Raw genomic sequence first — 27,651 nt, forward strand, 5'->3', positions numbered from 1 at the left:
GTGAGAAACTGGAAGTATGTATTTTTTTTATCCTTTCAGGGCTTTTATGAGGTTTACTTTTCCACAACATAATGAAGAAACTATCTGACTGAATACCTTTTTCTCCTCCTACCTTTCTTCACCTCCTCAATCCATCTGTCAGGGGCAAAGTGAGAAATCCAAAATGGGGCAGAATGAATGTGTCATTTTCAAACTGCCCGCTAACTGTGAACATCTGGTTGTAAAGGGAGGAGGGCAACCCTGTCAATGTGAGCCTTTGTCTCCCTTGTCAGCACCATGAGAACAGCCACAAGGTAAACAAGGAGGTGTGTGTGTGTGTAATGTGTATGCGTGTATGGACTGACACTGGACTGAGGTTTAGCAGGCATCACTAAGAAAACTGTGTACTTGTGGAAGGAGCTACAGCAGTTTCAGTGGATATTTATTCAGTTGAGCCTTAACATTTCTACATGTAGAAATCATGTGTCGTATTGACTTGGCTGTTGTTTAAGGTACATTCTTGAAAATATATTGAAAAAAATGTTGTCATCTCTCTTTTTTAGGTGTAATGACAGCAAAAAATAATACAGATTGAATATGTAATCACATTTAGGGCTAAGATATTATAGACAGTACAAAATATAGTAAGTTTGCTTCAATTTTTAGAATCTCAAATCATGTGCAACATGATGAAATATGAACCGTCTCATGCCTATAGATCTTTTCTTTAATGATCATTACAAGTGGAATGTGTAAAGAAAATGCTTCTCATTAGCAGTTTTCTGCTGTTAAGCTCATTTGAAATCTTAGATACTTGATTCTGCAGCAAGATTTCCTGTTAGAAAGCAAAATTTCACTTAAAATTCGGGGCATTGATGGGAAGTGTCGGTGTGATCCAGGCTGAGGCGCACTCAGTGAAGAAGCTGTTTGGTTTTATCCAAATTCCAAATGTTGAAATCTGACAATTAGGTCTCGGCCTGTGGGACCTTTTGCGAAGGAAAACTTCATTGTGTCACTCAGCCTGATGTCTTTATTGTACCTGCTTTCCAAATAAAACAGAAGTGAACATGCACAAGTGCGTTCTGACCAATCCCACAGTGACCAGTTGTGGGTAGAGGGAGTGTTAGCTTGGGAAAAGAGCCTCCGTCTATCAGTGGTGATTATGACTCTCACAGCTGTCTCCACTCAGCATGGTCAGCAGAGAGAAAACTGCTGCAGGAGCTCTCCTGGAGCTAATGCTACAGAAAAACCACTTTTTTGCGCAGAGATACAAACAGTAGAGGCACATTATTAATTTAGATACTGTACTTTTGTGCACAGAAGAGTTCAGTATAATGACATAAACACTATACTGGAAAAATAAAAGTTGAATCCGACTGAAATAATTTACCGCCAGGCATCAAAGCCATAATGTCTTTGGACTATTTAACAGCTTTTTTCTCTCTGTCTTCATGCTTTTGTTCATTTCACCATCTACATTATGGAATAGATGGTGAAATGTCACGTCAGGGCCCCAACATAAAACCAAGATTATGCATGTCAAAGGGTTAATCTCTTATGTCCGACAAACAGCAGCTGACTGCTTTCTGAAAAGGTTTCTTAGGTTGTGACACAGACAGACACAGCTGTTGACCAGAACATAGAGGAGCTTTCATTCTAAAAAAAAAAAAGTAGGTCTGCTTTTGCCTTAGGGTTTGTAATTTAACTTTTATACACTTCTTTCTGTGGATAAACACTGCTCTGTTTATTTCACCCATACATAAGTCGGCTGATGAGAGTCAGCACTATTAAAATCCCTGGGGCCTTGTCGTGTTACTGCGATTCACACTAAAAGTAGACAGCTATCGTGTTTTGGCATCAGCTGTGTGGGCGTTCAACAGTTGAATCATTTATAGCAATCAAGTGATTTTTTACTTGATATGTGAGAATGTAGAGGAAAATAAAGCCCACCCGCAGTGCGTTAAGAAACCACAAGGCTTTGTGTTCATCATTATGCCAGTAAAGACACCCAAGATTTACCAAAATGTTGAATAAATTCTGACTCTCACATCCTCCTCTTCTTCTCGAGTGCCTCCCACTCCTTCATCCTCTATCTGTCGGTGGCAAACAGCCTTTGGATTTCCTCTCACTGCCTCTTCAAAAGCAAGTCTTGGTGTGGGCGGCCAAGACTCGCCTCTTTGTCTTCGTGTTTGCTCTAAATGTTTTCTCCAAACAAAGACTCAAACTTCAGAGTACGGTCTAATCTCTCTTAGTCCATCACCAATACACCCATCAAAGCACAGGATGAAGCATATGAGTTAATTGAGTGCACATCTCTTCTACTTAGGGTAGTGTTTCCACTAAAAAGACTTTCATTATTTGATCTCTGGATTTCAGATAAGCGTACAGGCCTACGGATTACAGATGGCACAATATGTCTCTGCATGTACGCAGTGACTTAAAGCTGTGATGCCTCATTTGTGACTTCTGCAAGATGACAAAACAAACATTTTAACTCATAAGCAGTAAAACTCATCTTTACATTCAATACAAACAATTTCCCACATACCTAATATTGTAACTTGAAATGCTGACAAAGGATTTGATATGCTTGGTTTTATTTGCATCTCTTAGTGCGTTTTGAACAAATGCACCAGACGTGAAATGTTTGTTTCATGAGAAAAGACGTAAGAACAGGAATCAACAACCCAACTATACAGCTGTTACTGAAACCATATATATGTATTTTTATACAGTGTCTCTGTGTCTCTCTGAACCACCACTTTTCTCACAGAAAGCCAAAAAGAGCTGGAGGTAGTGATTACAGGTTTCCCAGGGTAATGCTTGACTGCCTGCTCAGGTCTATTCTCGCTCAGTCAGGGTGACGTGGGTGCACAGTGGTTCTTATAGTAGGCAGTGGGTGATAAACACACATATAGGGTGTAATTCTTGTGGTCGTGTCTTCAACCCCAGTGTGGCATGGGTGGAGTGTCACTTACTAAAACCAAACCAGGATTTCCCTAGTGGTGTCAGGGGCCCATGGAGAAGAAACGGGTCTGGACCGAACTCTGACCACATGCTGACCCAGATGTGAATTCCTTAGGAGTTTGATTTGGGATCCATCCCATCGTGGCTGTTGTTTTGCTTTACAGTTCCATAATTTCGTGTCAAGCTGCAATAGTTAGTATTAGTAGTTAGTATTAAAAGGATCTATGGTAGGAAACGGGACTGAAGACTCCAGAGGTTTGTTGCCAGCACAGATTATATCAGTGTTTGGGTTTTTGGTCCGGGGGGGTTGCTGTCAGTTATTTTGGCAGTTAGGGAACAGTCTGGACTCTCTGGGAAGGTCAGGACTTTCCAAAAAGTTAGGATTGTGTTTACATGTCTGTTCTGTTTGTGCAGCTGTTTTATCTGAAGTTGTAATAAAATTTTATGTTTCCTTTCATACTTTGCCCTTCATTTATCTTTATGGAATAATTAGCCCGCTGTAATCACACTTACGTTAGCACTTCTCTTCCCTGCACCGAGCTGTGTTACATGTATGAGGCTGTTTATAAAAAGCACAGGCTGATCATCTACCATTTTGACAGAAATAGATGACAGCATGAATTACTGCACACACAGGGTGTATATACTTTGGCTCTGTTTAGAATCAGAAAATTAAGACCTGCTCTTTTCATGCACAATCTTTTTTAAAAGCAGCAGTGGCTGGAATTCCAGACTGCTATCATTTCCCCTGAGAAAGTCAATGTATTCGAAAAATGTGGCAGCAAAGCTATATCATTTTATTTTCTCTGGAAGTGACTCAGAGTGTTTTGTGTGAAGTACACTAGAATAACATGGATAAAGGAACAATTTCAGAAGCCCGAATATTAGAATCTCTTCCTGTGTTAATTAAATTCAGATACCTAAAAGAACCATTTCAATTCTGGGAACACTTTAACTTTTCTAGTTTTTTTTTTTTTTTTTTGGGTGTGAAGTCACTTTTGTGTTGTAATTATTAATTTGATTAATTTGATGTCACTAAAACTATAAGCTCATAACATCAGTGAGTAACTGCACTAAATAATTCACTGACTGCATGTTTAAAATTACCCAAACACGGATAAAACAGAAATAAGAGTTTAGGGAGGATATAAAAGTGAGGGCTCCACTCCAAGGGTTCCAAGATAACCTTAGCTTGGAACCCTTATATACAATATATCAAAAATGAAAGGATTTATGTCTCAGCTCTATAAAAACCTCTAGAAAGGTCACTGATAAAGCCATCACGATGACCAAGAAAGTGAATCATATCACGGCATTTCTCATATTTTCCCTTTGGCCTCTTGTGCGTCAACACAACTGCTACTGGTTTATACAGCACTGAACGACGTAGTTGATGATAAATGATGCTTTGACCCACTGTGTTCCCCCTGCGGCTCTCGGGCCATGCCATCATTAATCTGCTGGCCTCCATGGCAGGTGACACCACCAACTAGCCGTAACCTGCCAAAGACTGACCTGATATACCCAGAAGCTGCTTTGAACTCCTGCCCTCACCCAAGCAAAGAGCAAATACCTGGCAGCTTGACTCACATTGCTCTGTGATGTTTATCTAAAAGCACGGTACAATATCTGCAGTTTTTGAGTCAGCCTAAAAAAAAACACAAAGATAAAATGAAAGTTATACAGCCCTTCTGTTATAGAGGTTGGCATCCAGACTGAAAACGTTAAACCCTTTTTCTCAGCTTCACTTCTTCTGTAGTAATTACACCCTTCCCCTTGAGGGAAGATTTATGATGCACTGCCACATTATGAACAATTATGACCTCTCAGATCATATGGGACAGGTTTAATACTGTAACTGTCCCCCAGACAAAATTTGAGAAAAAAAAAGCATTCAGCCCCGTTGGACCACATATGTGGATCAAAGTGGCCAGAACACCTGAGGTCTGCTCCAACACTAAGTTCTTTTAAACCGAAACTTAAAACCTTTTCTTGCCTTTATTCATAAAGAATTAGAAGGAACCAATTTAGCTGAAATTAGACATCTAAATTCTCTCCACGCAGAGTGAACCCTGGACTCGATTATAACCATAACAGTAACTTTTTTTTATAGAAATACTTTGCACCAGAGCCCAGATTACATTTCTGCCCTAGTGTTCTTTTAGTAAATGAATACCTGGACTGTAAAATAAGCTCTAAGAGATCCTGCCTGTTATTTATTAGGCTCCAGTTGATTCCACATCATCTGCTTTCTTGCCACCTCAGCAGCAGGTTAAAAGACTTTTATTCCAAACACCTGGTCCATCAGGGGCATTCAGGATTTATACAGCAGACAGACTGGACTGGGAGAGATTAATGTCTAGGGAGAGTTGTGAAGATTCATCTACAGAGAGAGGACAGCAGGTATAACTAACAACATCTCAAGGGGCTTTCATGCAGCTGTGTTTTTTTTTTGTTTTTTGTTTTTTGTCTGCATTTAGGTGGTTATCGTGTCTTTAAATAAGTAGGTATTTTATCTGCTCATTTTGCTTGTTGAGAAAGTTTATATTCACATCGTAAATGGTTTTGTGGCAAATGAGAATGTGTTTTTCAAATTTGGGCTCCAATAAAAACTGATAAAACAACCTTTAGTTTAGAGTTCAAGGCTTTAAGCTGAATACTTTTTGAGTTTGTAATAGTTTATTTTCCCCTCTCCAGTGTACTGGGGTGACCTCAACAGGCACGCTCTCCAAACTACACGTGTGGCCCCCTATAGCTGTACTGTCCAACCAAACACGGCCGCTTATTCTATTTCTAGATGCTGAAGATGACTCAATGATGAGTCAGGCTGAACTTACAACGCTGCAAATATTCACACTGCTGCTGACTCAGAATGCAACATTGATTTTAGGTTTGTGCAAGAAACATCTTTGAGCTCATGAGGGGAAGATTTGGGGGCTGAAAATTTAACTGAATTTGTAAACAATCCTGACATAGCCTACTGTTAGGTATTTAAAGTGAATTAACATTCAGTGCAGAAACCTTATCAGAGTAAATTGGTTGGCATCCATACAGAACCTAATCAATAACTCCTCCAATGTCGGTATCCTTGGACTTCAGAAGCACATTTCACTTCATCTTTTTAATTTCCCGTTAATATAGTGGCCAACTCATGTTACAGTTATGCTGCAGCTCCTCAGATTGAATCCAGGAGAAGTCTGCTCTAAAAGTGAGGGCAGGGGAGTACATACTGTGAGAGAGGTGAACCATCTATTTTGCTTTGTAAGAGTCCACAGCTGTGGCGCTGGAATTTCATTCTCTGAGGAGATGTTTCATCCAATAGAGCAAAAAACGAGATCTTGCTGGAGCGAGTGAGTGTGAATATGAAGACGAAAACCTTTGTGATGGCATCTCAGCAATTACAGCTATTACAGTCAGTGCCATTAAATAGATCGTAGATTACAGACTATAATGACTATCTAGATAATATTTCAGGACTCAGCAGCTTTTTTCTAACTATATAACAAGAACCAACAGGAATTAAAAGAGTCATGGACGTGAAATGAGCAGTTTTGCATGTGGACAAAGCAGTTTGACTGTGACTCTGATTGCAGATCAGTGATAAGCATCTCACTGTAATGTGACTGCATGAACTCTGGGGTCACGAACAGGAAATTGATTTATGGATTCTTGTCCCCCCCCCAAAAGCATGCAGCCTTAATGTAAACACCCTGACACTGCACACGCTGATTACAAATGAAGCAGATGGTTTCCACACTAAGGGAGTCATGTTTTTGCATTCCCCTGTCATGGGAGAGGTGAAAAATGTAATTCAGCACCCATGCACATGCAGTGCAATGCATTCATAAGCACACGTATCCTCTCACCTGCTCTTATACAAGCAGGGTTTACTTACTACACTCCCTGAATCTCAGGTGCTGATATACTCTGTGTGTGTGTGTGTGTGTGTGTGTGTGTGTGTGTGTGTGTGTGTGAGTGAGTGAGTGAGTGTGAGTGAGTGTGTGAGAGCAGTCAGGATGTATTTAAATCCCAGTGATTTACACTGAGCAAATTTAAAATTTCATAAATTACCAATGTCTGCCTTGAAGATGACTCTCTATATTAAATATCCCTATAATTATATCATCTTACTCTGACCTTTCTGTTTTACAGGCTAATGCCATACCCTGCTAAGAACAAATGATTCATGAACTCAGTAACTCTACATTTTGAGTGACAATAATATATTCTTGGCTGCACCTGAAGGAAGAGATAGCTTAAAGTAAGAGGGTGCTTTGGTATGGGTTGACTGGGAACAAAAAGATAAGATTTATCCCCTACATGTCAGCTCTTGCTGCAGCTCATCATGAGGCAGAGTAAATCATTAAACACGTCGGCTTCTAACTCCAAAGGTGTGAATGCATGCACTGAAGATTAAGACGAGACAGATAAACATTTTTGGGAACTCCTGTTGAGCGGCACACAACCATACAGTAATTTGCAACCACACAAATTTCCAGCTGTTGTCTTATCTCTGTTCAGAGAAAGGAAGGTCACAGTTTAATGAAGGTTAAAGACGTTTTCTGAGAACAGAGCATGAAGAAACATCTACTTCCCCAAAATAATCTCAAAAACAGAATGCGTGACAAACAGAATTACAAGCTCTTCATTCCCCTTTTTGACACCATGTTTGCTCATCCGACTGTGCTGTGGTGTCAAAGTGATTGTTTAAAGTAGCTCAGCTTGTTATCACGTGTGTTTGTGTGCTGATCATAACTGCAGGGTTTGTTCTGATAAAGAGGTAAATGACCAGAAAGCCACAGCAGTGACCACAGTCCAAATGGATGCCTCTAATCAGAAACTGTTGATTTAGTCAACCATGAGTCGAGAGTTCCAAGAAAAGGGGATGGCTGGATGGAAAGACAGAGAAAAGGAAGTGCAGCAGAGTTGAACAGTTACACAGGGCTCTAGTTTCTGGGGTGGGGGCAAACAGGAAGAGGATGCCTGAATGATTCAGAGGCAAAAAAAAAAAAAAAAGTGAGTGTTGTGTAGTGACTGATGTGGGTGTGGACTGGTGTAATTATTATGTTATGGACTGTGATGTTGGTGTGGATGAGTGCATTTGCATATATGTTTGCTTACACTAAACCGACCAGCTTGCTCTTTAGCACTGGATTACAACAATAACTGCAAAATATCATATTCGGTTTAATGTATTTACCAATTACTTTGTAAACTTAGATAGGCTTGTCAGGTCAGGTGAGCTAAAATTCGTCTAGTTATGAAAATGTGTAATTTTGATTTCAGCTTCATGTGATGTTAGTGATGATATAAGTATATTAAAATTGTCTAAAGTTTGAATATGTTTGCTAGGAAAACTTAAAAATACTAAGAATGAAGCAGAGTGTGATCAGACCTGACACTGCTAGACTAGTAAAAAGATAAACGCAACTAAAAATCAAGTCTAAATAATAATTCTGGTAAATAAAGCAAAGTACTTTTAGCTAAATTACTGGAGTTTCTTACCTTTACTTTTTAACTCTTGTTTGGTTAACTTTGTGATTTCAGATCACTCCTGTATTAAACTGCTCAGTTTTTTTTTTACAGTATAATCATCATACACAGAAACTTCTTAAACATAACATGATCTGCATATCAGTTGTGGTCAGTGTGTTGCAAATCAGCCTCACTAATAAATACCACTGTATCAGTAGAGTGGTAGAGAGGAGGTGCATTTAGAAAGTGTTTAGTGTTAGACCTTTAGTGAGATGAATGGTGTAAAAAAGTTTTAACATACTTTTCCTGCATATTGTATTTTGGTATGTGTTGAATCTACACTGACTACAGCTACAGAAACTTGTCAAAACTAACTCATAGCCTACAGGCAGTGAGTATTTGACACTGAAAATATGATTTATTTATTTATTTATTTATTTTTTTTGCAGGGTGCTCCTTTTAAACAGGTAAAAAAAAAATTTTTTTTTTAATATTGGTCTTTCTGTCTGTTCTGTCTCTTGGCCTGTTGGGTCCTGTCTTCAGAATGTGCTGTCAAGCAAACCTGCACTCTGACTTTCAACAGTGTTGACTTGACTTCCAACCTGGCTCAGCTCTGCAGTACCCATCAGCAGCTGTGTGTGTGCAACCGTGTTATTATCTCGATTACACTCCACCAGCAAACTCCTCCAGGCTCCACCTTAATGACAGAGAAAAAAAAAAAAGACAGCATCTAATCACTCTGGCCTGCGTCGTTCAGACACAAATACATGTTCATGTTTGGCTTTATATGTGCAGTTCTTCTGTCCGTCCAGATGTGTGAAATTTAGATACCTGAGAAAGGCATGAATGGAAACAGATTGTTTGCTGACATATTATTGACACCAGTTTTTCTGTCATTAAGTGTAGGCTTCTGAGAGTGCTGTGATGTACAGCACAAAACTACCTACTACACATTTTCTTTCCTCAGCTTGTCCTCAGCAGTCATGAATACCAGTGTATTTTTAGTTCACATCTGTGGGATAGTTCAAGCTCAGTTCTAAAAAGTCTATCACGGTGTGTATACACAAGTGCATCCAAGGATGGGAGTGGCTGTTTATAAAGGGGATGTCTGTGAGGCTGGCCATCCTTTGGGAAACCTGTGTTTCCAGGATGTATATCAGGCTCACAGAGGAACGGGCTGTATGGACTTTTGTGGCACCTGATTGGCAGGTAGAGTCCTAGGAGAGTGCCCAGTTGTAGAGATTGCCAGTGTGAACAAGGGTAGAAATATTTTATCACTATCATTTTTCCTTATGCAATATCCTGCTTCGCAATGAACTGAATGACCTTGAAAGGAAAGAAAAACATGTTCCTTTCTTTGTACAAGAAAAACGTAATCAGGCATCAAAAGTCTGTTTGTGCCATTAATGCTGCGTTATCATGAGACCGTCTTAGCTTCAGAGACTTTTGCCAGAATAAACTGATGACATCTTCACATGCTCTAAGACCAGAGTCAAGTCACTCTGTAACTGAAAACCAAAGAATACAGTATGATTAGTATTAATATGACTAGTTATTGATGTCAACTTTCCTCTATGCTTTAAAATGATTGTATTTATAGAAGTAGCCCTGAAAATCCAAATGTAAAGGTACAGCAACAGGAGTTTTATGGGACAGTATGATGCTGCGTAGCAGAGACTGGACACATATTTACTGCTGCTTGGGCCTGAACAGGAAACGTGTTTTATCAACCCAATAGTTTACCTGCCAAATAAGTACTGTTTTGTGATGCATACTAAGAGTGTGTTAGAAATAGTAAAACAAGATGTAGATAATGCTTTATTTGCAAATTGTACAACTACAGTCCATTATAAAAGATCATAAAGAAAAAAGTTATTAATGGATCAGACCACCTGTATTTGCTTTACTGCTTTGTTTGTATGAATGTTTAACATATGTGCAACAAATGTGTTAACACCTCATTTTCAATAAACTGGAGAGATATGTTGTACCATCCAAGCCAGCAGTTTAACACTCCTGAAGAGTCCTGAGGCACCTACACGGCACTCTGGAACACACACACTCTCAACATGTGTGGTGCTTCACAAATTCAGGTGCCTGGGCGTCCGGGGGAATGAGAGGGTGACGGCTTAGAGACAGTGAAGATTCAATGTGTTGTGTGGTGCTGTAGCTGGACTCTTCAGTACATTTTAAAGTCTTGATTTTCCATGTGGGGGAGTTGGGCTCATTGTCAATTTCTGACCTGAGAATTTAGTGAGAAAAGTCTGCCAGTTGTTTGTCATTGTGTTTATAGTTAATTTAAGAGTCCATTCATCAAAGTGTTTGGAAAGTGTCTGTTTTGTAATGCTGGAGCTAATAAGGCAATCAAGGACTGGAGGTCAAGGGTGGAGGCAGGGTCACAGCTGGTTGGCTGGGGCTGAAGAAGCAGAATGTGGTGGCCAAAACACGACATTTTGACAGTCGACAGCTGCTTGTCCATGAGTGCCTGTGTGTGTGTGTGTGTGTGTGGGTGTGTGGGTGTGTGGGTGTGTGTGTGTGTGTGTGTGTGTGTGTGTGTGTGAGGGTGTGTGTGTGTGTGTGTGTGTGAGGGTGTGTGCGTGCGCGTGTGTGTGAGGGTGTGTGCGTGCGCGTGTGTGTGCACGTGTGTGTGTGCGTGGCGGACAGACAAGCAAACTGGCTCCAGCTTGCTCTGGGACTGATGCCTTTATCAAACCATAATCATTGCTTTTGCCGTTTTTAGTGTCAGCCTCAAATATGATACTGTGTAAGTGTTAGTGGCCGTGGTTACGCCCCATAATAGTCTCTGCTGTTGTGTAAAAACAGCTGCAATCTTTGAAACATGGTGGCTACATTTTTCCTGCCATGACGGCTCAGCTTTTCATCCCACTTATGTCCAACAGAACTAGTGCTGGGTTTTGTATGAAATGTCAGAGAATAGTTTTGCAAAGGATTTTTAAGTTGTAACAAAGATAATATATATCAGCCTGGATACCAGTGAGACACACAAAGGCACAAGTCTTTCATCTCTTTTCAGCATAATGTAAATGAAGCAGTATGACCAATTACAGCAACTCCAGTGTTTTCACTCTCTGGGCCTGATTGACTAAGATCCCAAATATCAAGCACTGAATTGAGTGTGCACTCTAACAGATTGCGTGTTTAGTTAGTGAACATCTTGCAGGGGGATCAACTAAAATCAGTCGAGCAAATGACAACACGTGCAAACCTTGTGCAGTCCGCCCTACTTGAATGAGGATTTTGTGCATTTTCCACCATGGAGAGTTTGGAGTGCAAGAGGAAAATAATGTTTGAAGCGACTGAATTAGAGGCGTTAGTGGAAGAGGCAAATAAACATATTACACATTACACATTACAGGAAAAAATGAACTGTTTCTCAAAAAAACTGGGAAAACAAGAACAACCACTGAAATCAAAAGAAGATTCAAGTGAAGAACAAAAGAAAATTTGTCCTGTAACAGTGAAATCCAAAGATTCTTCCTGAAAATGTTATTAAATCACATTGCTGTACTACATTAACCCATTTGCATCTTCTGCATGCTGTTTGTTGATCAGGTTGCAGGTTTATTTGCGTGTGCTATCAAGTTTGCACGTTTCTATACATGCAAACCTTTAGTAAATCAGGCCCTCCATCTCAAAATAGAAACCAGTGTTTCAGCAATCAGCTTTCAGTAATTTTATGTAGAAACCCATAAATACAGTGCAACATTGTTCATGCTTATTTTGGGCATGTCCTTAGAATCTCTTGCAGTACCCTGTAAAAGAAAGCCCATCATTATTCCTCGTGTGTAAACAGTTGGGGATTTTTGGTGTTGCTAGGAGTGGTGCTGCTGGCAGAAATGGACAGAAGTGGAAATAATTATTCATAATCTCAGACTGTAGCTGACAGTTTTTCTCTCCACTGGATGTAAGTTTCCCTGAGCTGTGGGCAGGCTGGCGGTAAATTAATGTGACTGGGTGTTAATAAACTTCTTGTTTCTGACCTAATCTGGGGTTACAGAGGAATCCACCACTGGGTTTTACCAACATATCCTCTGTATTCAGCACTTCAAGACTGTTGGAGGAAGTTGGTCAGTCACATAGTTTCCACATAGTAGGCTACAAACTTGTATGCACACAAAGAGCTATTCTTGAATATGCAAACGACGATGACTTTATGACAGAGCTGTTTCAGTTGTGGCCTCCTGCACAGTCTTTGTAATGTTGTTCAGATGTGCACAGCTTTAGCAATGGAGGCATTGTTTAAGTGGAATGCCAGCCCAGTTTATATCAACACATGTATTTATATAATGTTTTCAAGAAGAGTCCACAGTGACATGGCAGTAAAGCAGTGTAAAGAAAACTATACTAGATAGATGAAAGTTGAAGTGAATGGAATCATGCTGCCAAAAGAATTAAGTAACTTTAAATGCAGCAACCAAAGTAAATCAAACTTTCAGTAACTGTCTGTCTTCTTATGCTCAGAAACATTCTTCTTCCATAACAACAAAGACCTGATAGTGTATCCTATTTTGCAAGTAATTCTTTTGGCATCTTAAATAAATGAAGCCTCACTTTTTTGATTTAATTTAGTAGAACCCAACCTGACACCAGGCTCATCATCATGATAAGCCGAGCAGGAGGAATGTGAGAGGTTCAGCTAATGTGCTTGGGTTTTGGCATGAAATGAGGAGAAAGACGAGAAAGAGTTGAAGAGGAGGTAGTGAGGAAGGGGAAACTATGTGACTGAGGTGGTGGAAGAGCCACATTCAGTTTCCAAGGTGTTGAGATCTTTATGTAACATCAGCTCTCTGTTTCTCCTCAACTTTTACAGTTCCTCCATTCATACTGCACTCATTTAGTTTCCATCAACCCTTGTGTGGATTGATAGTAAGAACGCTAAGGGTGAAGGTAAACACAAAGACGTTATTCTAGTCCTCTCGATGGGAGGATGACTGCCTCTCTGAGCTTCACTGCAGGAAGGACCACACTGAGTCAGTACATATCCATTTATGTGTGATAGTGTGCCCACATATGTGCACATGATTGATTATTTATGCATGCAGAGGGAGTGGAAAATCAAAGCAGGAAGGATATCAGACTCATGATCACAAAACAAGCCTCTTGCACAGGAGCTGCCTGCTCTGGGATCCCATCTGTCCCATAAAGAAGCTATTGCTGGCAGATGCCTCCGGTGCAGTTTTTTTTAATGAGAGGAAGGTGGGGAGCCATGGGTCCAAAGACAGATACATGTGTTTTCATGCACTGGACAGAGAGTGCAAAGAATACTTGAAGGTGCAGACCTTGACTAGATCCATCCACAGGTTTAACCAATGAAGTTTTAATGAGCAGTTTATGTGTTTGTACCCTGTCAAGCTTAATGATAACCTACATAAAAAAAATAACAGTTTTTCTTCCTCTCTTTTGTCTTTACTTATTCTGCATTCCATGTTGCTCATGGGATTTCATTGTCATTTGACATGAACATGTGTTCACAGTTTTGATATCTCCATATGTTTTTAGTTAAAGAAAGAATGATGGTAATTCCCTCATGGCACCCTCATTTTATTGTTCAGAGTACAGATGAGTCATCTGTGTGTGGTGTGTTTTGTATCCTCTGGTGTTTCATAAAGACAAAACTTTAATTATCCTTCCATATCAATTATCAGATTATTTCGTTTCTTGAGAGAGAGAAAAAATCGCTTTCCTGGAAATGGAGCGCAGTGTGTTTGCACTTTAAAAATGCTGAAGTTGTCTACGGTGCAAACAACAAAAGTGTTTCTAGTTTTTATTTTCTTTGCACTGTAGCTTTTAGCCAAACCCAGCCTAGAGATTTCAATGCACCATTCATTCACACTGTCCCTGTGGTGCTGATCATCAACAAAGGCTTTGTGGAACCCTTTGTAAAATGAGTGGGTAAGACTCCCTGATGATATGCAGTGCAAAACCTAATCTATGTTAAAGATGCTATTTTAGCTTTTGTTCGGATGAAAACCTGTTTGCAGCATATCGCCTGGCTTCACCCAGCAGTGAGCTCTGGGAACAAGTGCTATCTTGTTTAAATCTCCCACCCCCCCACCCTCCGCCCAGTCTTATACACACACCATCACTGTTGTTTTATCCTTTCCTACCTGCAGACAGACCCTCCATGGTTAGCGGCCACATGCCCTCCTCTATTTCCGCCTCTGCAACAGCTTATCACGATATTCTGCGTATTTACTTTGAACACCAGAGTGGCATGTTTGGGTTTGTCAGACATAATCCAGGAAAGGTCTGCCTCCTTGACAGCCATAGCTACTCTGTAATTAGGCCACTCTCATTTCTCTTAAAGACCTGTGTACTCCTCCTCTCCTCCTCCTTGCATTTTCTTTCTTCTTATTTTCTTTCTTCTTATCTTCCCGTGTCTTTTCATTCCCCTGCCTCTATCTCCTCCACCCTCCCCAGACCAAACTGGTGCTGGAGTTTAAGTCACCCGTGAGGAGGTCCAGACTGGAACCTGAACACTGATGCAGCTCAAAGAAACATTTAAATCCTCACAGTAAAGGGATTTAAGTTTTCCCAAAATCCCTCCTCCAGCCCCTGTATCTCCTTTTCATCAATGAAGTTTACAGGAAGGTATATTGGAGAGATGATTTTGTTTTTATGAGAGAATAGAGTAACACAGACAGCCTCAGTGGGAGGATGTTTGACCTGTACTGATGAGCCTGAAAGCCCAGTTGGTGCAATATGCAGTGCAATTTTACCTCAAACGAGTTTATCACAAGACTTGGTAGCTGCTCATGGGCAGGCTGCTCAGGTTAGCAAAGCGAGTTAATGAGTCAAATATGCGGAATCAAGACCAAGATGTTCTTTCAAGCCCCGGCAGGGTGTAGCACAATAACAGCTCTGCTCTAACGTCGACTCTCTGGAAGAATAAAATGAACTCTTGATTTCATTGCTCTTGGCTTTTCTTCCCCGTTTTCTCATGAAGACTTGTGGCAAAGCTAATGAGAAATGTCACTATGTCCTCTGCAGTGCATGGTTTTAATAGAATTTGATCAAGACAGAGCCTGATGGCCACAAAGATTTACAGCTGAGCCCACTGAGCTGGTATACCACTCCTACGGCTGGGGCTAAAACTGGTTGCTGTGAATAGTGTGTGCTGTGAACTCGAGAAAATGGTATTTGGCACATGTAGCATTCAGGCACTATAAAAATAACATAATCATTGTTGCCTCAGTTTTATGATCAATCACTGATGCAATCTCACATAACAGTATAAGAGTTTTTTTTCATGTATCTCACAGCTGTCACTAGTTAGGACGTTAATTCCCTCAGTGAGGGGGGTCAGTATATTATTGTGAGTACATATTTACAACGTTTTGTGTGGAAAAGGCTGGAAACACTAAGTGCAACATATAACAACATACTGTAAAGAACACTGATTAGTATGGTATGCCTTATTTGCTTAATAGCCACAAGATGTTTAAAAAGTATAAAAATCACAAATCATTTTTTGGGGGATAATGAGGAAGGCTAGTTCTTGGCTGATAGACCCCCCCTCCACACACACACACACACACACACACACACTCAACCCCTGCTTTCCTCCCTCCCCTCTTCCCCACGCTTGCCCTTTTAAGGCTGTTCCTTTTTTTTTTTCCTATTTGAAAAGGCGGATAGTATGACAGCTTTTCCTGCTTCTTGTGGATTGGAGCCGGGAGAGAGAAAACTGTTACTCACTCTGTCTCCAACTTTGAGAGGAAGTTACCACCTCTTCCCCAGACTCTACACACACACACACACACACACACACACACACGCTCTTCAGAACGGACTTGACCACAGCAGCAACAGGGAATCCACTGAAACACTCAGGACTATTTCAAAATTCAGAGGGAGAAAAAAAAACAAAGATTTGCAGTCTGCCTGCAGCTGTCTCTGTAGACTGACTGAGTTTTTCTCATCACTGACTGGTGAGTTTGGCAGTTTATTTCAGTGTATTTAGAGTATTTTAGAGACCCTAGCTTTCCTGTTCATATACTTGTACAATAGATGCAGAGCCTAAATGTTTAATGCTTTGTAGCTTGTGAACTAAAACTTCAGTTTGGCAGGATTGCGAAGAAATGCTCATGTTTGGGAAAACTTCCATGTGCTATAAAGTTTGATGTCTGGTTTTCATCACAGCAACTCCGATGCTTTTTTACTTCACATGAAATATAAGGTCTGTGTGTGACTGTTTATAATTCAATAAACAGAGTTTATACAGTAATATTGAGTCAGCACCTTGATGAACCATTTTTAATGTTGACTTTTTCTATTTACTGTAACAAGCATATGTATTTACAGTATAACACTTTTTTTTTTTTCCAGTCCTAATCAAAGCTGGTTGATCCACATCATCCAGCGTCTGTGCATCAGTGTGTTGTCCAGTTAAATGTCTGTGTTTTCAGCACATATTCGATGAACTGGTGCCAAAGAGGAGCTGATGCAGCAATTAGAGAGACAGGACAGGAGAGCCCAGGGATGGCTTTCCTGTGCAGCTGCACATTATTCTCTGACCTTGTGGTCATTAATTAGTTGTCACCTTGCTACAATCAAAGCAAACATCCTGTCACTTTTCATATTTTTCTTTGTGGGGCCACAGCGAGCACACATGTAATCAGAGAGGTGAGAGGCATAAAAGGAGGCATATGGCTTTGTTTGGTTTTTAGCTAATGCCCTTTTTTAAACACGTCAGTTTATGCACAGCAGCAATTAACCATAGACCTCAACTCCCATGTTTCTCTCTCTCTCTTTACTCGATGTTTGTAGTTAACACCTCTTATCAGGGAGAAAGTGTGGTGTGGGAGGAGGGAGGTGATGGGTGGAGGCTGGACTGGACTCGGTTTCTCTCTAGGGTCTCCTTTAATTAATACAATCTGAGTGGGCAGGCAGCACTTCAACTGTGCCTCCTCCAGTCAATCAGATAACCTTCCATAGGATGAATGTGAGTGCTTAGTAAAGTAACCCCTTCAAGGCTTTATGGATGGGAAGATCTGCCTTCTGCATGACCTACCCAAGCTATTCATGCCAGCAGACTCTCCTTTATCCAAAACCTGACTTGTTTATCAGCCAGTCTTTATCTGTCCTAAGGAGGGTTGTTAACTTATTCAGTTTACCCAGAGGTCTGAGGTCAGACCCTGATTAGAGCTGATTGTCTAAACTCTGACTAGTCTGTTTGCAGGGGAAATGCAGAAAGATTCAACCTATAAAACATCAGGATAAGACAAGAGAAAAAAGCCAAAGCCTCCCACACAGAGGGACATGTAGAAAATTCTTGAATAAGTGTCAGCTGTTAATATTAGATTGATATAAATCTATATAACATAGTGTAAATAACACAAAGTTATGTTCTACCTGCTAGAGGTCTAATCTCACTAACATTAAATAACCAAGAGAATATTTTAAAGTTATTGAGAAACAGGAGTTGATGGATAATGTCTCATAAACAATCTTTCATCAACTACCAATGTCTTTCAGGGCTCAGGGCTTATTGCAGTCTAGTAAGAACTTCCACGGTTCAAACATTTTCCCTTTTTAGGCCTGTGCAGATGTTTGACATGCTAAGCCCAGTGGGTTTGCTTAAGCTTAGACTCCTTTCTTGGATACACACATGCAGACACACACTGTAGATGCAACTGGACACACACATACAGAAAGTGAAACAAAAATGCTTGTGACCTTTTATTTTGTTGAAATTGTTAAGTGGATAATTGAGGCAGTATTCAGTATTAGACACAACAAGCTAATTTAAAAGGTTGGGTTCATCTTAGAACATCAGTACCAGTGACAAAACAGTACAGAGATTTCTTTTTTTTTTTTTTTTTTCTGGGATGTACTATTGTTTTGGAACAAAATCTCTGCTCCAGTCCCCCACCCCCACAAGCTACCAGCCATCACAAGACATTTCATTCTTTAGCCCTGAAACACAAATAGCTAATCATTATTATATCTCCAGCATATTCTAGTGCGATCAAATAAAAGTTATAGATTTATTAGTAGGATAAGCTTTGAGGAGTTTACTTCTTTTTTTTTTTTCTGATGCTGCTGATATTTCTAATAGTTACTGGTCACAAGTAGAGGACTAATAGATGCCATGAAGTAAAATGCTCTCAAAATATCTAAAACCATGCAGTCAGATTTCACTTTCGCTACACAAAATCATTTCTTATCACTACAACACTTCTGAACTCCCTTCACATTGACCTGCACCATATTCATAAGAATGTTACGGGTCCAAACATGTGTTTTGTGTCACGAAGTAATCCATAGGGACCACATAATTAATACAATATGTAGTGCTTCTGGATGGTGGCCCAGATTATTGATGAAAAGGTTGAGATCACTCTCTATTTTTGGAGCTTGGATTCCTGGGTGATGTAAATGCCACAGAAAATCCTGGAGGAATGTTCATGTGAAGCAGTTTCAGTATACAGAAACATACATGGCAAACCACTGACTCTCAAATAAATCCTGTCAGCCAACACACATACAGCTGTTTTTTTTTTTTTCTAGCACAGCTTCTTACCGTGAGCTGTGCATGGTTTGCTTGATTGGTATAATGTCAGTATGCAGATGGTGAATGGGACATCACCTCCTCATTTACATTGTAAAGCAGTCTGACTCTGCCTCACGCCAGAAAAACATCTGGGTGCTATTAACCACTTGCCCTAACCCCCAGTTCAGTCTTATATCTCCATTAGCCTCCCATTACCTGCCATAGTCCACGGCATGTACTCTTCACAGGATAGGCAGTGCACTTTGGTTCAGTTTTTATGACATGACATTATACAGGGATTCTTAAGGGCAAGGACTGGAGAAGGTGCTGTCATGTTGGCATACTGAGTCAAGCTGAATTTATAAATATATGTAGTTTCTGTGCTTATTCCCAGAAAAATGATTGTTCCCTAAAAGCAGATCTGTTGTTCATCCAGTCTATGTCAAATAAGGTACATGGCCACAGCCAAATAAATCCACATATGAAAGAAACAAAGCTTCCTTTCAAACCTATATCAAACACTAATACATACAAAAGAAGTTTTGGATATGAGCGAATCGTTTAATGGAACAAAAATGTCAAGGTTTGAATGCTGCACAGACAACACAGGTTTAGCATTTGATTTAGACCCACCCAAGAGGAAACTTAATAAAGGCTGGGCAAGTTCTGACTTTGCATTCACTGAAGCCTTTTTTCTTTACAGCTGGCAGCACATAGTTCAAATGCGGGTTGAATATGATTTAAAATGTGTTCATTTTTATCTACACAAGGTGCTAGGTTGTTGTTTGAATTTTTACCACAGAATAATTGAGTCATAGTCATAGTTTCTTAAACTAAAACCCAGTATACAGTGGTTCCTATCCCAGTCAGAAGTGGTTTTTGGACAGCCTGAAAGTGATTAAATGATTCCTTAATAGCTGACAAAACAGTCTCCTCAATGTCCAGTTATTTGCTTGTTCTGGATCTTTCAACTGTATCACTTGATCTTCACCAGTTTGAAGCTCAGTTGTCATTTGACTTCAGACGTCTAAACTTTCCATGAGTCTAAGTATCTTGACAGTTTCTCATTCATGTGGATTTAACAATTCAGGTTTACAGTTCATTCTTGATTCAGTTTGTACTCAAGGACTTGTTTGTTCTGGATCATTCAGAGGGAATTATCTGTCTGAAGTTTATTCAGGCACTTTAACCAGCAAGGTCATTCAAAATCTGACCAGAAACTTTTAGCACTAACACCTTCAGTCTTTTTTTCCCCCATCTGTCCATTAGCTCTAGCAATTGTACAGGGTTGCAACAGGGACGGTAGCCAATCCCAGCTGACATTGTGCAAGACTGTACACCCTGGACACATCACTAGCCTAGGGCTGACACAAACATTCACACTTACATCATACCTGTGGGAAATTTAATGTCCCCAGGTTGGGGTTAATACAATTGGTGACTCTAAATTGCCCATAGGTGTGAATGAGAGTTTGAGTGCCTGTCTCTAAGTGTGAGCCCTGTGATGGACTGGTGATCTAGGCTTCAGCCCCCTATGTGATAAGTGGCATCTCCCTAACTAGGGTCTTGCCCCACATCTAACTTTGTTTTTTGTCATTTACTTTCAAAAAACCATGTGGAGTTGTTTCAAATTACTTCACTTAATCATATTCTCAATAACTTATCTCATAAGCTGCAGAAGTATTTAAAAATATTCTGTGACCCACGTTTGTGCGAGGTCAGCATCACCTGGTGCTCAGTTTCTCTGTCCTGATGACAACCACATGCCTGTCCAGTTTCCAGATGAAACAGCCTTCCCCTCAGTCAGATACTCTGGCAGGGCTTGACAAGAGTGAAGCAGCACTAAAAGTTTGTGCAGCTTGCAACCCAAGATCTTGATGTCAAGAGGAACTGGGAAGAAATGCGCACAAACTTTCTTCAGAAATTTCCTTTGCAATGTGTAGAAATCTAACTTACCTTCACCCTGTGGACCTTCATGAACGCTTTCACAGACACTGTAAATAGAGATCTTGGTTTGGACAATGTTTCTGTTTATCGAGTGGAAAGTAATGGCCAGCACCTTTGCTGTTTTTTGGGGAGCTTGAAGTTCCATTATGTTTAATACCTTGGAGACTGGATTCTGGCTTGATTACAAGGTGTGTGATAAATGGCTTGTAGAGAAGTCCTGCAGATATTCTTGTTATACAGTTTCAGATCCTTGGGGAGTTTGTAGGTAGCTGTTAACTTTTCATCAGCTACTGCTCAGAGAATTTTTTCATGTGTGAGAGATTAACTGACCGATGACTGAGCTCTGATTCAGTATATTTATTTTACAGGAACATGCAGAGTTTCAGATTGTGCTCTGAAAGCTGAAAATGGTGCGTTTAATGCTCTGCTTTGTTCAAAGCATCTTTATGCCCAGACAGATTATTTTTTAGTGCCAACCACTGAATTAAAGCAGCATCTTTGTAATAAACCTAAAGAAGAGCAAAGAATACTGTGCAAGATACTTTGCATTTCTTTTAGCTGCTTGACTGAACAGAACACGTTTAAATCTATTTTAAACAAACAAAATCTGTCTAAATTCAAATCTGGCAGTTTTTACTTTCTGAAGCTTTGTTCGAGGCAACCTGCAGAAAGACCGTCTCTTCTGTCAGGAACTGTTGCGGCTAGAGAAAAATTTGTGGTATTAAAAATATTTCGTTTCTTCTGTGGCTTGGCGTGTGTCATTACAATGAGGAAATAAAACTGACTGACTCCCACGTGTAATCAATCACTCCCTTGTGTAGATTTAAGACTTTGATTTCTTCATGGAGAAAGGGGAGTATTGTGATTGGCAGATTTTGAAACAAATACTATTGGTGAGCTATCTGGAAGAACGTGCTCATATTCTGTGACAAAATCTAGCTTTGGATGTCTGCCTTTGTTAGGAGGCAGCTGATAAATCTCCCAGTTGACATCTGTGCACAGAAGACAGCTCAGTCATTCTGTCATTTACTTATCTTAGACAATGGCAGTGATGCTGAAGGAAGGTTTTGGCTTGGATACTGTCCCTGCGGAAATGGACAAACGCTGTGGGAAGGAAGGGCCATTGTGGTTATCTCCAAGTGGATGACAACAAAAATATCACACACATGATAGTTTGGAGTTTTTTTTCCACTAACCTCTTCCATCCAAACCAAAGCAAACAGTGTTCAGTCAGAAATAGTATTTGACCTTTTCTCAACACAGCATACTGTGTTTGTGCTGGCTTTAGTCAGAACAGAAAAAAATAGCTGAGCTAAACTGAGGTCATTTCCCACATGGGTAAAGCCATTTTAGGATGGGTTAAGCAAGTAGTTAATAGTCATGCAAAACGACTAAGGATGGATATGTAGCCAGTAAAGAGCAAATAATAAGTCAGCAGGGACAAAAAATAGATGTGGTACAAAAGCATGTAGTGCAACAGACTTAGTCAGATCATTGGAAAATGTGGTTTCAGGTGTCTTATGTTTTCTAGTTTCATGTATTTGATATATTAAATGATAGACTATCAATTGTAACTAAATAATCAAAGTCCAGATGATATTCCACATTAAAAGCCACAAAGCCAGTCCCAACAACTGTGCACAAATAGTTTTATGCACACAATAATGGTGTCCAGATTCTTGAGATATTCACACTTATAGCTTATAGCATTCACACTTACAGCTGGTGTGAATGCTCCCACCCAGTCAACACTCCTCCCAAATTTGCAAACATTTACAGTTAGTGTGGGCAAAAATGCAAAATTTGTATGTTTGCATTTATTTTATTTTTGCCTTGGTCCTAGCCAAAGTATCATTTTGATTTTAATTGCTTGTTAATTAAGTCACGAGGAGTATCAATATTTTATTAAGTGTGCAGCCAAATTATGAAAATTCCTATTTAAATCACAATATTTATCAGGCAGTTTATAAAGTGACAGAGGTCTGAGAAACACATGATACAAATAACTGACTTTTGTTAGGATGGGGATCTCATTTTAAGGTTGTAGGGAAGGGCAACATCTGCAGTAGAAAAGCAAATTGGGTCACTTAAAGAAAATGACTGAAAGTTGAGTCATGGGATAGCACATAGCTGGTCTGTTAATAATTTCCTTCTTAGGGTAAAACAAAAACACAACAAAACAAAAGAACAGGGCATGATAATTAGGGTTTAGAGAGGCTTTAAACAGCTCACTAGTTGTCACTAAGCACCAGTAATAGAAGCCTGGGTCCTGCTGAAGCTCAGGTTTGATGCCAGTTACTGTGCTTTAAGTGTCCAATCATTAGCTGTGACCTTGGCTTGAAGAGACAACTGTGGTCATTTGAGCATTTCACTTTATTCCCTTTAAGACAAAAACAAAATATCTCATAAGCCCATGTTTTTCACTTCTGCTTGGATAATGAATAGATTGCATTAGTGTGAGGAGGGATTATACTCAACTTGTTCATAATTGGGAAAAAAAAGTAAGGAAACTTGACAGGAAGGCAGTGCATAGGTCCATCATCACAGTGCAGAGCAGAAACAAAAGGTCCATCATTCAGCTCCCGTGGGGACCGAGCAGTGGCCTGGAAAACAAGTTGCCATAGTGACTGCTCTGTCACTTATCCCTCGAGTGCTGTCTCAGTCAGGCACTGTGTAGTGTACATTGGATATGCCTAGAGTCAGCAAGATCAAAATCTGCCCTGGAAATCACAGAGGCTCTACTAAACCAACTGCAGCAGGCAGAGGAGCTTTATCCTAAACAGGACTACAAGTCAGAAACTTCACAGTGCAGCATTTTTCCCAGCACACAGTCTCCCACTTGGCATGTAAAGCGGTAACACTTAACTGGTTGCAGGGATTTTGTTAAGGACAGTGATAACAGGGCTCTTGTTGAATAATTCCAGGTAGACTGTTGGGATTTGAGATTCTAGAAATGTGATGAGACAGACTTTTGTCACGTTAGATAGATGGAATATTTCTTCCTGTTATTCTGCATTCCTTCAGTATAATATAGTATTACTTATCCATCTGTTTGAAAGGTTGACTTCTTATTTGTGTAAAATCATTTGGTATAAGCTGCAGTTCTTGTGCATTTTTCAATTTCTAAATTTTCCAAGCCAGCTATGCAAGAATAAGGTTTGTGATGTGTTACTGACTTCACAAAGCTTCCAAACCAAGCACTGAGACTATTTGGTCTAGCTAAAGTTAGTGGGGACTCCCACTCTTTTCCCACCGTGAAGGGATCAAATCATAGACAGGAAGAAGCAACATCTAACATCAGTCCTGCACCTGGTTAACTGTGTGTTGGTAAACTAAAAATTTTGACTGCTTTATTTTTCATACTGCTGTAGTATGTAAAGCCTAGACATTCGTCTACTTTTACATTCTCTGCACATTTTACCCTGTGTTGTAGACAGCACAGTTAAACTTCTAAAAACAGAAAAGCCTGCCGCTACTCCCTTGCTGGACCCTGAATCCTGGCCTGTCATTGTTTGCGTTGCAGATACCTCAGTGAGTTTGGATCTAATGTAGCTTGACATCTGTATGTGTGTTTGCTCTTGCCTCAGGGTGGCCAGATGAACTGTTGAGCCTGAGGACCAAAGATCACAGGCCCTGATCCAATAGCAAGGGAGAGAAAAAGAGAGCATGAGCATTTTGTAGCCATTCTCCACATTACACTATGAGTTGGGAGTGAGAACGTGCTCCAAAGTTTCATTTTGTGGTAAGTTTAATCCTTTACCTGTATTCCATTTTCTGTTTACTTATGGTTTATGTTTGCTGTGTTTTAAAGTTCATTAGTAGACCGGACACATGTGGTTGGCACATGGGGCTTATGCTTGAATTTTATTGAGAGATGAAACATTCAATAAGTACAAACGCCACATAAATCATTGAGGCATTCACAGCATGATGGGGACCAGGCATCGAGGTTATCAGTCAATGCAATTAGGAGGTAAATGCAAATGCATACATGTGGTTTGGGTAATTTGAGGACATCCATATGATCTGTGTGTAGGCATAGCGACATGAGGTTCAACTTACATTGGAATGAACACAGGTTAGAGTGGGTCGGCTTCATAATGCATCATCGTTTCACATGAACAGAATCGTTTTTCCACAGCCAGCTGCAGCACAAAGCATATGTTGAAGGGGAATGGTGCGAACATTAGCTGGAAGGATTAAAGGCAGTTCCTTTTATTTTGAAGTAGTCTCTCTGCCGTTGCCATAAACACTTCTGTGTTGCAAAACTATGATGTCACCAAGCCAGGGAGGTAGAAATTGGAAAGTGCAGGAGAAAAACCAGAATCAGCAGGAAAGGGCTACATGATGGAGGAGGAGGGGACCTAGAGATGGGAAAACCCAGCAGGACAACATAGTCCCTGTTCTGTATTCCATGCAGGCAAATCCAAAAAATATTTCTTTCAGATGAGAAACAGGGTTGTGTCTTCTGAAGACAGATGCTACTCAATGAGGAGGTAACATAAATGTAACAGATGGATCCAGGTAATTACTGAAAACAAGAAGACTGCAAAGGACAGTGAGCATGAACTGTTCCTGTATCTCATCTGGTGCACAGCTTTACACTATGAGGTTCAGGTTTTACTTTAAGAAAAACGTCCTTGGGAAGTCACTTTTGCACACAAGAATGGCTAAGAATAGAGCTCCTGAGACAGGATGCCAGAAGGGCAGACAGCCTAAATGTCAAAGACATTATGTCCATACAAGTCAAAAGCACACTGGCCTTTTCCTCCTTCTCAAACGGATCTGGGAGTCCCATTAGGCAGGAAGGAGCCCTTTGTGACTACTTGGAAAATTGACTTTTGACCTCATTTATAGATGGCTGTCATGGTTCAGAGAGAGTGGAAGAGGTAGTTTAGCATGTGCCAAGTGCATTATGACGATCCCGAATGAAACCAGTGGTTAAAGAGGACACAGATGAACTTTTGTTTGACAGTTGGATGCCTAATGCCACCCATCCAGAAGAATCTGAAGAAGTGGGATTGACATCCAGGCATTGCAAAGATTCTAACACTGTAGAAAAGGTGTTCAGGAACTATCTCAAATGACCTGGAAAGTGCTAATAGGGGTCTTGTTGTATTATACATCAAAGTCACATTTAATGCAATGTGTTTTTTAGGGGTGAAATAAACAACAGGAACCTCATCATGGATGTGAAGAAAAAAGAAATGGATATCCTAAGCAACAGCATAGCTGCATATGCACATATTAAAGGTAAGTTACATTCTGTAGCCCAGCACAACACCTGCATCAGGCTGTGTTCTTGACGTGATGATAACATCTGGTGTGTTCTTTAATTAGCAAACCCAGAGAGCTTTGGCCTTTACTTTGTGCTTGGAGTGTGTTTCGGCCTGGTGCTGACACTCTGCCTCCTGGTCATCCGCATCTCCTGCAAGCCACGGACCAACATCGGCCCCTCAACACCTGAGAAAAAACAGTTAAAGGACATCAGCGAGGAAGACGAGGAGAGTGAAGAAGATGAAGATGAAGAAGGGGATGATGTAGAAGCACCTGTAATGCTGCCCAGCACAGAAATCCCTGTGGGTAATCACACCAGCCAATCAGATGGGACGCTGAGTGTGAATGTGTTTACTTCAGCAGAAGAGCTGGAACGGGCTCAGCGACTGGAGGAGAGGGAACGCATCATACGTGAGATCTGGAGGAATGGCCAGCCTGATATCCTGGGGACGGGAACAGGGACTATTGGAACAGGGACTATTGGAAGAGTGCATTACTACTAAGAGGCCACAAGGGAAACACTGTGAACTCTATGAAGAAGAGACAAAGACCGTTGAGTGGACCTGGTGTCCTTGATGCCTGTAAAACTTGAGAGTCTGTGTAAAATACAAAGTGACACGTGGAAAAGGGACAGTGATGTATCACATTTGATTTACTTGGCTCTGACAGTATTGAACTTCATGGTATTGCACTTCTTATGTGGCAACTGACCACATGAACTTAACCCAAGAGATTAGTCTTAAAGTCTTAAAGGCTGTTAATCATATGGAAAAGGTGCAGCATGAATGTAAGAATTGATGGACACTTAAAGCAATTGATCTATTCAAATGTATGTATGTTATTAAAAAGTGCACACAAAACAAGGGTTATATAAAAACTAAAAGCATAAATAAGGACAATATATATGTCATTTGTTACAATGAAGATTATTTGTTTGCAGTGACGTTTCTCCTAAGTACTGTGTTTGTAGGGGAACTCAAAACAGTCTCAAAAATCGCCATGTTTGAACAAGCTCATATGTTATTAATCGGTTTGTGGCATCAGATTACACATACGATGTAAAGTAATTAAAAGTCTTTAATTTATGAGTAGCTACATCCATAGCTATGTTTTCAGGGATAAATCCACCAAAGGAAATGGCAGAATTTAACTCTTAAGTTGAAACAATTAACTTTCTTTTTTCGTTTTCGTTTTTTTTCGTAATGCTCAAATGTCAGATGTAAAATATAGTCCTACAACAACGCTCCTCTTCTCCATACCTTTGGGCCATGGATTTATAAGGAAGATAACACAAAAAATAAATAAAACAATAAAAGAAAAAAAAAATTAAAAAAGAGAAATAAATTTTGGTAGTTAAAAGGTCATTGTTTGTTGTTTATTTCTGCCCGTATTGCCTTAATCAGATAAAGAAATAATGTTTTATAATAAAATATCTGGGAACTCAAAAACAGTCTCGTTGTGACAGTAATTTTTTCAAGGCTCTGGTGAAG

At 40.1% G+C, this 27,651-nt stretch overlaps 1 protein-coding gene across 3 annotated transcripts; it reads left to right on the forward strand.

The window, feature by feature from the left end:
* On the forward strand, nucleotides 1–27,609 carry eva1ba (eva-1 homolog Ba (C. elegans)). 3 transcript variants are annotated; one of them, XM_026317266.1, is made up of 4 exons: nucleotides 1–293; nucleotides 24,472–24,626; nucleotides 26,043–26,137; nucleotides 26,225–27,609. In XM_026317266.1, exons 3-4 carry the CDS (start codon nucleotides 26,071–26,073, stop codon nucleotides 26,662–26,664), a joined length of 507 nt encoding a protein of 168 aa, XP_026173051.1. In that variant the 5' UTR covers nucleotides 1–293; nucleotides 24,472–24,626; nucleotides 26,043–26,070; the 3' UTR covers nucleotides 26,665–27,609. The 3 variants fall into 3 exon arrangements, with proteins under 3 accessions (XP_026173051.1, XP_026173052.1, XP_026173050.1); XM_026317265.1 differs by lacking the exon at nucleotides 1–293 and adding an exon at nucleotides 16,132–16,373; XM_026317267.1 differs by lacking the exons at nucleotides 1–293; nucleotides 24,472–24,626 and adding an exon at nucleotides 16,131–16,373.
* The last annotated feature ends 42 nt before the right edge of the window (nucleotides 27,610–27,651 follow it).

This window comes from Mastacembelus armatus, chromosome 16, assembly GCF_900324485.2.
Source record: "Mastacembelus armatus chromosome 16, fMasArm1.2, whole genome shotgun sequence".
Lineage (NCBI taxonomy): Eukaryota > Metazoa > Chordata > Actinopteri > Synbranchiformes > Mastacembelidae > Mastacembelus > Mastacembelus armatus.

Excerpts from the sequence above, each read along its gene's own strand:
- eva1ba (XM_026317266.1), top strand. The coding sequence starts at position 26,071 with ATGGATGTGAAGAAAAAAGAAATGGATATCCTAAGCAACAGCATAGCT. Across the intron at positions 26,138-26,224 it reads TGCATATGCACATATTAAAG|CAAACCCAGAGAGCTTTGGC; the intron begins GTAAGTTACATT and ends TTCTTTAATTAG.